Raw genomic sequence first — 10785 nt, 5'->3', positions numbered from 1 at the left:
AGAGGTCAGTAGAGAGCAGCAGAGGTCAGTAAAGAGCAGCAGAGGTCAGTAAAGAGCAGCAGAGGTCAGTAAAGAGCAGGAGAGGTCAGTAAAGAGCAGCAGAGGTCAGTAGAGAGCAGCAGAGGTCAGTAAAGAGCAGTAGAGGTCAGTAGAGAGCAGTAGAGGTCAGTAAAGAGCAGTAGAGGTCAGTAGAGAGCAGTAGAGGTCAGTAAAGAGCCGTAGAGGTCAGTAGAGAGCAGTAGAGGTCAGTAGATTTCAGTAGAATTCAGGGGTCAGTAGAGAGCAGTAGAGGTCAGTAGAAAGCATTAAAGGTCAGTAGATTTCAGGTTTCTACCTTTGGCTGCAGCTTCAGCTTCGGAGTGTTTCTGCGTTTTCTGACTGTCTGGAAAATATTTCTCGAAACCTGAAGAAAGAAAGCAGATTGTACAGGAAGTGACATCACACACAGATGAGGGCATCACAGCTGATCTACCAGAGCCATTCCACTTCCTATTAAACTCAGCAGGGGGCGCTATAGAAACAGCTCAGTGATCACAACACCCCCGTAGAACAGGAAGGCCACACGAGGGCAGGTCTAAATTTGATTAGCCGGTACCTTTTGGAGGTTTAGAGCTCAGCCTCCTGTAGGCTCCCAGCAGGTCACTCAACAGGCTCCGCCCACTCTGCACCTGTGCTGTGGTTGAAGATGTTACCTGAGTGAACAGACAGGTCAGCAGATCAGAGTACATAGTGCTGAAGGCACTGACATCATGGTTCGATCAGTCTGCCTGAAGTTTAACAGGAAGTTTGCAACCCCTTCTCTTCTGTATGTGGCAGCGTGGCGGTCTAACCTGCGTCACGTTTCACCAGTTTCAGGTAAAACAGCCTCAAACTGACACACCTGAGTTCACCTTTGTTTCTTTGGTGGACTCCAGGATGTTAATACATTCTGTTGGCTAACCTGACAAACATTTCCCGCTGCTTCTTTGCTGTGTGATGACCTCACAGCGAGCAGCATCTTTGACTACACAGAGCTTTGCATGGAGGAAGAGAAGACTTCCTGTCAGCTGATTGTAATGACTGTTCAGAGAACATTACTTTGAAACACATTAAAAACACTCATCCTGCTTCAGGCTGCTGTTCCCAGGTATGACTCCATAAACAGCAGCTTCTGTAGCGACAAATCGGAGTGCCATTGGCTGCCTCTACACAACACAGGAAGTTAAAGCCAACACCTAATGAACGCCATCGTAATCAGGTCTCCTCAGACACTACAGGTGTAGTAACCATGGTGACTGTGATGGAGCCCAAAGCTCTTTGGAGGCAGCTGATACTCCTCAGCTCAGAGTGTTCGTAGTCACCACTTACATTGTTATGCGAATATTCACACAGTCACCTGATTGGTTAGTTGTGTGAGTCTGAGTTGCCGTAGGCGTTTTCTCAGTCCACGTCTCAGGCGGTTGTACCTGTGCAGGTGTTCTGCCTCGACTACTGTCCGCTTACAAAGATCCGAGGGATCCAGGACTATTCCCCATTGGTCAGGGGGTACTGATGTCATATCCTCTAACTTCTCCAGCATCAGTTACCATGGAGATGAAGAGATAAGAAGTGAACCGCCACTTTAACGCAGGTGTACATTGTACACCTGTCTGTATCTGGTATCAGTGCACTTCCTGTTTGTTTATCGTAAGCTTGCAGCCAGCTGCCCCTGCGGGTCCCGCGGCCTTCGCGAAGCCTCAGCCCAGAGTTCGGCCTCCCGCTGGCTCTGGGCTCCGGACTGCAAGATTAGCCTCTTAGCATGTTAGCCCCGTCGTGCACCTACCAGCCTGGCCGGAGCTCCGGAGGGCGGCAGCAGGCGGAAAAGGCCGCGGCAGCCCGCCGACAGCCGCAGGTAGCGGTGAGCCATCCTCCGGCTCTCTCACGCTGATGCGAGCCGAGCTAAACGCGTTTCAAGTTCACCCCAGTTGCTCCGTGACAGCAGCGCGCCGACATGTTTACCTGCAGCTCTTCTTCGTCTACTACCTTGTTGCTGATTCCGCCCTCTGGCGCCCCCTGCCGGCCGCTAAGGAGCCGCAAACAACCTTTTAGAAGAAGCATAGAGAAGGATCTCCACAACAACTATGCAGGGTTCAATATTTTCTGCATTTTTCTGTGCGTAAATATATTTTTATGGCTTAAAAACAAACAAAAAGATCATGAAACAGCTCCCAGTTAGTGGGAGGTGCCTCACCCCCATTAGTTAGTGTATTGTCTGTCTCTGTTAATGTTTGTTTATAATGGAGCATTGTAACGAAAAATAATTTCCCCTAGGGATCAATAAAGTATTCTGATTCTGAACACACCCAGACACTCACACACGGGCCAAACCCTGTTAAACATGCTGATGAGTTAGTGTCAGATTCCTAATCAGAAACTCTTTTATTTCAAACTTTCCAGTGTGACTGAACATTAATCATAAACTGCTGCTCCCTTCATGCTCACATTTCTGCTCAGGGCTGCAGATCAAAAGACACCGAACTGAAACTCAAACACATAAATCCAGGCCAGCAGGAGCGCTGACCTCTGACCTCTAAGTGATCTGGCTACACAAGGGGGATCACTTTTAAAGGTATTACTGGGCACACGGACTACGCCCTAAAGAAATAGATTATTAACATGCAATAAACGTCTTCAGCTGATGCGGTTACAACATGAATATATTTAAAAACAATAAAATCACACAGAGCCGCTCCCGGCTACAGCCGCCTGGGGGCGCTGTCGGTCTCTCCTCCAGGTGCATGCCGGGTAGAGCAGGATGGCGTCCCCGTCTGTGAGGAGGATCGGAGCGGCTGACCGCGGACTGTCTCCCCGCTGATCCCGCACTCTCTGTGGCCTCAGGACCTTCAGGAGCGTAGCTGCGGCCTTTCTGAGCCATGAGGTAAACTCTCCCGCTCTGTCACGCGCTCATCGGTTGGGGAGCGCGCGCCGTGACCTGCGTACAACCCGGCGAGTCCCCCGCTTCCCGGCGGGCTAACAGCGGCTAGTAGAAGGTAGCATGCTAACAGCCCTGCAGACGGAAGCCACAGTATCTTAGCTTAGCTTAACTTAGTTTATACCTAGCCTGCTCTCCCCGGATTAGTAAGCAGCAGCTGCAGGTTTGATGAACTGATGCTATCCGCCGCTAGCTCCGGCTTTCAGCGGGGTCAGCCGGCTAGCTTTGCAAGCTGTCCGGCAGCCTGCTGGCGCACAGCCCGAGGAGCCTACTTTCCATCCCTGAAGGCTATTTAAAGCATGACATCATATTTTTATGACGTAGCGAGTGACGTTGTTGTGACCCCACGGGCACTTTAGCAGATTTGGGGATAAAGGACAATGCTGGATGTTAAATGCTAATGTTAGCAAGTGGGCCTGACTTCAGGTGACAGGAGGACAGCTAGGGGGCGTGGTCTGCGAGCAGCTCATTGACTGTCAGGTGATCGGGGGAGGGTTCACTAGGTGCCCCCTGCTGGGCAGGTTCAGGGTCTCTCATGCTCAGTTCCTTTTTGGTGTGGTGGTGCAGGTGTGGGTGTGATGAGAGCACCTAGCGGTAATCAGTTAGCGTGTTCACTCAGACGTTACCTGGACAGTAACACGATTTTCACATCAGGTCTGCATGCCAACAAATACACAATATACTAAATGGTTCTGTGTTCCTGTGTGTGTGTGAGAGAGAGGGAGTGAAAAGATGCCACCTGGTGGTGACAGTCAGCAACTACAAGCTCACCATTTCCTCAGCTTAGATCTGAAAGACGCCAAACGTGGTTTTAAACCGGCGGTTTGTGCACGTTCACACACACGTGACAGGTGTGCCCCCTCATGCTCACACACACACCGGTAACCCTGGGTCTCCTGACAAGAGCTGGGTGGTTTATTGGCTTTAACACGATGGAAATGGATAGCATGTACGACTGCCGAATGTTCGGGTGACAAGTGAGCTGGAAGAGAGCAGGGAACGATGGCGTGGAGCGGGAGATCAAAAATAAAAGTTATTGTTTTTAACACTCGGGTTCACTTCAGCTCTTTGGGTGTTAGAACTCACGGACTAACAACAGCACGAGCAGAGCGGCTGTAGCTGAGACTTCGAACACTGCCCCCATCTGACTGCAGAACTCTCTGCAGGCAGGCAGTGAATGCCTCGCTTTGCTCAGCCTGAAATCCTGCTTCTCGCATCTGATGAGATGTGCTTGTCAGATGTTGATGTAACCAGGATTAGGGGTATACATGGTGCAGTGGGGCGGGGCATAGATCAGTTGTCAGACAGGAAGAGACTCTCTTTGTTCATACAGCTTTACCTATGTTGCAACTTTAGGGTTGGACCTGCCTGATGCGGGGAGGGGCCTTGTTAGGACAGAATGTGCATTTTTAGGATCTGTCAGAATTTGCTCCGCCCATCAGGCGCAACCTGCTGCTTATTTGTACCTGTGTGTCTCTGCAGGTGCGCTGCGTCAATGTCTGCAGGCGGTCTGGCTGTTGGACTATGCTGCGTTCGTCCACTGGGTGGCGCCTCCTGAGCCGAGCTCGCCACCTCCCTCCCTGCCTCCCCCGCCCTGCTGCTCAGTCTGTCGCCATGTATGCCGCCCGCCTGTACGGCACCGCGGGGGGAGGAGGAGGGGGTGGTGGAGGGGGCGGGGTAAAACAGGGGCGGAGGCCAGGACTATCTGTGCTCGAGGTGCCTCACCCCCATGCAGCCCCACCTCCCCCCGCCTTCCCATTGTACCAGGGTCGCCCCGACGCCCACCGAGGAGCACAATTCCACTACCACCCGCAGCCCCATCACCTGGCTCCGCCCCCGCTGCCCCCCCATTTCCAGCACCACAGCGCCTTCCACGCATACGGGGGTGGCGGGCCCGCAGGAGGCGCTGCCACTAGCAAGAAGAAGACGTGGAACTTCATCCACGAGAAGATGAGCTACGACACGTTCTTCACCATGAAGCGGCTGATCGAGCGCTCGCGGCGGCCCGACGAGGTGCTGCGCTGGGTCACCCAGAACCCCGCCAAGATCTCCCACAACCACTACCCCGTCGCCCTGCAGAAGATCGGACAGCTGCTGCAGGCTACGCCCCCCGCTCGCGCCAGCAGCAGTGAGACCGACGGCGAGGCCCCCAGAGTGGAGGGCGATGCCCGACAGATCCTGGAGCATCAGGACTTCCGGACGCTCTGCAACGCCATCGTCAGCGACTGCGCCAAGTTCGACAACTTCAGCATCGTGAACTGCTTGTACGCCGTCGCTGCGCTCGGTGAGTCGCTGCGTGACGCTCAGACACACGCCCGCTATCACCCGCAGCGACGCCACTCACCTTTATCTGACCCCTCACAGGTCTGCCCAGCGACTCTGAGGTGGTGCAGGTTCTGGAGGCGGAGTCTCAGGCCCGGCTGAACCAGTTCAACCAGAAGGACGTGTCGATGGTGTTCAGCTCCAGCATGAAGCTCCACCCGGGCAGCCAGCACCCGCTCACGGAGGCCTGCCTGGCCGGCCTAGAGAAAAACCTGGAGCGAGAGCGCCACCCGCAGACGCTCTTCCTGCTGCTCTCCTACTACAGGCTCAAATGGCGGTCAATGCAACCGCAGGAAGCCGCCGGCGCTAACAACAGCACGCCTAACCCTGAACAGCTGGTCGCCAACAGGTGAGAACGCGCGTTACCTGGGTTGTTGTTTCTGGTACCCGTGCTTTGCGATGTTGGCGCCGTGGCAGCGGTTAACTGCACGTGTGCGTCTGTCCTCAGGAAGATCCTGCGTCTGGTCAAACACACACTGGCGAGTGTGAGCGGCGTTCGAGACCAGGAGATGGCGCTGCTGGACGAGATGCTGGCAGCGTGCGCCCGTGAGGCGAGTAACAAGAGTCTGGAGCTGATCTTCAGCTCTCACCTGTTCTACCAGAACAGACAGGAGAGGTTCATCAGCAGCCTGGCAGGTGGGTCGCTTCACCCTCATCCCTCACCATCGAACACGTGGCCATTGCTGTCTCAGCTGTTCAGGTCACTCCGCCTCTGCTGACTCACCTTAACTAGTAACATGTTTCTCTCCAACAGAGGAGTTACCAAAGAAGGTGGACAGCATCACGCCCTACACGATGGCGCTGATCGCCAAATACATCGCCCGCCATCGGCTGAGAGAAACCCGCCTGCTCGACACCATCGCCGAATTTCTGGTGAAGAAGGCGGAATATCTGGACAGTAAGGTGAGGCCGGTCTGGCGGTCACGTGACCTTGAGAGCTGCGCACAGGACTGCAGGTGTGTTTGTGTGTGTCCTCAGGTGATCCAGAAGCTCGTGTTCCCGTTCAGCCGGATGAGCTACCGTCCTTCCAATGAGCAGCAGTTCTTCTCCCGGCTGGAAGAGGTGGTGGAGCTGAAGGCGCTCAGCTCGCCGCTCGCCACGGTCAACATCCTCATGTCTCTGTTCCAGCTCGGACATTTCCCCGGCCTGGTCCTCCACCGGGTCTTCTCCTCCGCCTTTATCAGCAACGTCACCAGTGAGTACGGCCAACATGAACCCAACTTTCCAACTGACCGGTCGGGATGGGAATATTTAAAAAGTTATTACTCAGATAACACTTTTCCTAAAAGTAATGCAGCATGTTACTTAGTTAGTTCCAGGATAACGGCGTTCGTTATCCTACTCGTTACGTTACTTTGATGTTTCTCTGTAAAATGATCTGAAACACACCATCATCATCCTTATTTAACAACGTAAACCTGAGGCTACACAAACAACACAAACTCTATCCTGCTGAGTACACCCGCACAAAAAGAGGCTGTAAAACGGTCGTCATGGTGATTCTACTGTAGAAACATGAACAGGTAAAGGCTGCAGCCTGACTGCTGAAGTTCAGGCTCTGGCTGCTGGGATGGAGTCTGCATACACTCAGCTTTAACGTCACTCTGAGTTAGCATGCTGTCCGACTAGCTTAGCGTTAGCATGCTGTCCGACTAGCTTAGCGTTAGCATGCTGTCCGACTAGCTTAGCGTTAGCATGCTGTCCGACTAGCTTAGCGTTAGCATGCTGTCCGACTAGCTTAGTGTTAGCATGCTGTCCGACTAGCTTAGTGTTAGCATGCTGTATACATGAAAACTTGATGATTTTTAAGTTTTGTTTTTTCTGTTGTTATTTCAATTATATTTGCATGTTCGAAATAAAGAATTCTATCTATCTAAAATCAGCTGATTGTAGTGAGAGTGCAAGAACCAATAGGCAGGCGGACTAATGAGTCCAAGGACCTGGACTACTGGTCGATTCCCCATCGACTGGTCACACCGTCCACTGTGACTGGTTTGCGACTCATAATATTGATCCTGTTCTAGCCATTGACTGATTACCAGTACCAGGTTAGCCAGTGTGACCAGTGTGCTGCTTTCCCCGCAGACAGCCCCTATGCTCTCATCGTCAGGCGATACTTGTCTCTGTTGGACGCCGCTGTTGAGCTGGAGTACCGCGACTACACAGGGCCACGACTGCAGGACGCACACAAGGTTCTGATGTTTGACCACGCCCTCACGGCTGACGAGGTCAACCGCAAGTACAGGTAACACTGCACACCTGCACACTGACCCTCTTGGTTGGTGTAAACAGAGTCTGTTAGCGTCCACCTCACCAGGCCGAGGTCAGTTCAGCTCAAACTCATCAGGATTCGAAAGCACCGACAGGTGTGCTCAACACCAAAGCAACCAGAATACCAGACAGCAGCTGAGCTCTGATTGGTCTGTTCTCTGTCAGTTATAAAGGTCTGGTGGCTGAGGCTCTGCGGCAGCTGGTTGGAGAACATAACTACAAACAGGATGAGGTCCTCCCCCCGGGATACTACACAGGTGGGACACACCTGCGCACACAACCTCTCACCTGGATATTTGGAGCTCCAACGATTTTAAAACATATGGGGGGGGGGGGCTTGCTCAGCTGAAAAACATGGCGATCATCGTGCAGCGTTTGGCTGGTTGGTTTGGTTCGGCATGGCTTCACTCATGCTCCACCCACATGTGTTCTGCTTGAACAGCCAATTACAGAGCTACTTCCTTTCAAAGTAACTGAGATGCTCCTCCCGTATTTCTGATGCTGTTGGCAAAAGTTAAAATGTTTCATTAGACGCCGCTGACCTTCAGCTGTGGTCTACTTCCTGTTGCTTAAACAGAAAGTTACATTTTGGACAAGCAGCCTTCACATGCGTACGTAGTTCAAAGGTCAGACGCATGTGAGCTGGGTCACAGAGGGGCGGAGCCGTCAGCTGCCCCTGCATGTTACTGTTGTGTTGCTACCTGTAATGTGATTACTCTTCTCTCCAGACTTCCTGTTGTGGATGGACACTTCCGGGCGGGTTCTTCCCATCCGCACTGGAGCCGGCCTCTCTCTGACTGTCGTTCCTCCGTCCTGTGTTGTTGTGGCGTCTAAGCCTGCTGATGCAGCGGTTGCCGCAGTTACCTCTGACTTCCAGAAGTTCTCTCCGTTCGTGGCGATGGAGGAGGGCGCCGAGCACTCGTGTCAGGTTGGTGAGGGGATGGTCGGGGCAATGGAGCCGCGGGCCTTCCTGCCCCATCACATCCGCGGCACGCCGGGCACCGCGCCCCACCCGGGCCACCCACAGGCGGGGACCAATGGCAGCACGGTGAACTACGGGCCGTACTACGTCCCGGCGGGGGAGTACTACTCAAGCCTGGCCAAAGAGCACTCGCTGGAGAGTCAGGATAGCTCCACCCTCAGCAGCCCGCCCTCGGACGGCCTGGCTCCGCCCACCACCCAGCCGCCCGCGGGGGCCAGTGCCCCGGACTCTCTGTTCCAGTTTTCCATTGGGAAGATCCTGGAAGACGAGGGTGGCACGGGAGCCCCGAGGCCGGACCACGAGCTTGGGGGATTCTACAAAGGAGTGACGTACGCCGAGGGGGCTGACAGACCGCCCCTGTCGCCACCGCCGCTCCACCCCCCTGAGCAGCCAGACCCCGACGGCCTCCCCGCAGACCAGAGGCAGATCCGGAGGTAAGTCAAACTCAGAGCCTGTGCAGAATTAGTAGCGCCTGCCGCCACTAACGCCACCCTGCTGTGCTCTCTGCAGGGTCATCATGTCTGTCAATGATAAGTGGCACTACTGCCACAACTCCGACGTCCTGGTGGGCTCCCGTGCCATGAGAGACCGCCACCTGAGGTTGCTGGGATATGTCATCCTGCAGGTGAGTCGGTTTTGCCATCAAGCAGTGATGTTAAAGAAACAATTACAGAGAGAAAAGATATAGGCTCCAACAGCTGACGACGTTAATGCTATTGTCCGCTGACTGTTGCAGTGATGTCAATTAGCCACATTTAGCACCTTTCAACTGCTGACTGAAGGAGATCAGAGCTGAAGTATCAGTGCCTGTTTTATCCGGACACACAAAGTTCTGTCACAGCAGTGTTTGGCTCCAGAATGATCGATCAAACATACCAACGCCGTCACGGAAGCCCGCCGCCGGTCTGCTGTCAGTCTGTCTGAGATTAGCCTGTCAGTCTGATATCGGTCTGCCGTGGGTCTGATTATATGGAGTCCAGTTTTTGCTGCTCTTGACCAAAAGGTTTCTCACGTGTGGGACTAATGAAGCTGTGTCTTGTCTTAGTTGGCTTCCTGCTCTGTGGGAAATAACGCGGACAAGTTTGCGCTGCGATGGTTTATAATCAGAAATGATCTGCAAACATTCGATAAGTCTCTGAGACTGTGCACAGAGCGGCTGCCTGCCATCAGGCTGTTTGCATTTGCCCGTGACTCAGTGTGGATACGTCACCACACACAGTATCACGGTGTGCTGTGATTCTGTCCACTTTACCTGATGACAGTCCCCCATGGCTTCCCCAAACCGAAGTCCTGATAAAGAACCTGCTCACACTGAAACAACCGCGTGTGAGTCAAGTGCTGCAATAAAGAAGAAAACATGTGGGCGGGTCCGTTGTGCCCCAGTCGTGCGTTTGGGCACCACTGTAAACGACGCACGACAGACCTGCCACGTCTTCAGTACGCTTCTTTATTGCAGCTGTCGATTTGCACGCGGCTGCAGCGTTTAAGCTACAGCCTAAACTCATCAACCACAGAACCCAGTTTATTCTGTTTTAAGCCGGCGAAGCGTGAGTGGGGATGCTGCTCAGGTGTGTCCGCCTCAGCCGCGCCGCAGACCACGCCCCGCCTCAGCCAATAAGACTGAACAGTATTAAACTAAATGATATATTTTCCATCTCTGTTCACAAGTTTCTGGATTTCAAATTCACGTTTGTTTAACTTGTTGCTCGTTTGAAGACGTGCTGCAGACGAGTGAAGCAGCGCGGTGACAAACGTTACAAACAGCTGTTTAAAACACAAATGACTGAAGGATTCATTGTGAACGACTTTATGTAAATAAAGCTGCAGCTCGGCCTTTGTGTCGTCGTTTTGTTTAGATGGGGGCGTTACCTATAGCTCTGCAGCTAACCAGCACGTAGCAGCTGGTCCAGCTTCAGTAACCACGCAAACCTCACGGCTCACTCGTGTCCAAACAGACAGACCAGCTGACCGTTTGGACGCCATCAATCCCTCAGTCAGAGCGGGCTCATCTAGCTGGCTAACGCCATTGAACTTCAGAAACTTCATTTGGCCCTGCCCACTGCCGCCACATCAGGTTCGGGTCAGGGAACTGGAACCCGTATGTGTGCGGCCGCCTTGATTGGCCAGATAGTTTGAGCTGCTGTGATTGGTTGGTTTAAACTTCTGGGCCCTGTTTCAGGAAGCCGGTTTAGAAAACTCAGAGTGAAAAACGATACTCAGGGTTGAGTAACCCCGAACTGTCCAACTCGGAATATTCGGT

The 10785-nt window shown here is 53.3% G+C and overlaps 2 protein-coding genes across 5 annotated transcripts in view; one reads left to right on the top strand and one right to left on the bottom strand.

Moving 5' to 3' along the window:
* afg3l2 (AFG3-like AAA ATPase 2) overlaps positions 1-2089 on the bottom strand; it is a 16598-nt gene extending 14509 nt beyond the window's left edge. The window contains exons 1-3 of one of the 3 annotated variants that reach the window (XM_005946418.3): positions 1802-2089; positions 596-692; positions 335-403 (exon numbers count right to left, since the gene is read on the bottom strand). In XM_005946418.3, the coding sequence (XP_005946480.1) occupies positions 335-403; positions 596-692; positions 1802-1885 (250 nt within the window). In that variant the 5' untranslated portion in view covers positions 1886-2089. Of the gene's footprint in view, positions 1-334; positions 404-595; positions 693-1375; positions 1762-1801 lie in introns of those variants that run through there. The other 2 variants (XM_005946417.3, XM_005946416.3) reach the window with 2 other exon arrangements.
* A 333-nt stretch (positions 2090-2422) lies between these two features.
* Positions 2423-10785, top strand: part of fastk (Fas-activated serine/threonine kinase) — an 11663-nt gene continuing 3300 nt past the window's right edge. The window contains exons 1-11 of one of the 2 annotated variants that reach the window (XM_005946419.2): positions 2423-2587; positions 2721-2896; positions 4433-5234; positions 5315-5621; positions 5721-5908; positions 6027-6175; positions 6251-6467; positions 7358-7517; positions 7709-7800; positions 8272-8959; positions 9036-9150. In XM_005946419.2, coding sequence (XP_005946481.1) covers positions 4475-5234; positions 5315-5621; positions 5721-5908; positions 6027-6175; positions 6251-6467; positions 7358-7517; positions 7709-7800; positions 8272-8959; positions 9036-9150 — 2676 coding nt within the window. In that variant the 5' untranslated portion in view covers positions 2423-2587; positions 2721-2896; positions 4433-4474. The other variant, XM_005946421.3, reaches the window with a different exon arrangement.

Source organism: Haplochromis burtoni, unplaced genomic scaffold (genome assembly GCF_018398535.1).
Source record: "Haplochromis burtoni strain Fernald_Lab_line unplaced genomic scaffold, NCSU_Asbu1 Contig_483, whole genome shotgun sequence".
Classification (NCBI taxonomy): Eukaryota; Metazoa; Chordata; class Actinopteri; order Cichliformes; family Cichlidae; genus Haplochromis; species Haplochromis burtoni.
This window is presented reverse-complemented; position numbering and strand designations above follow the sequence as displayed.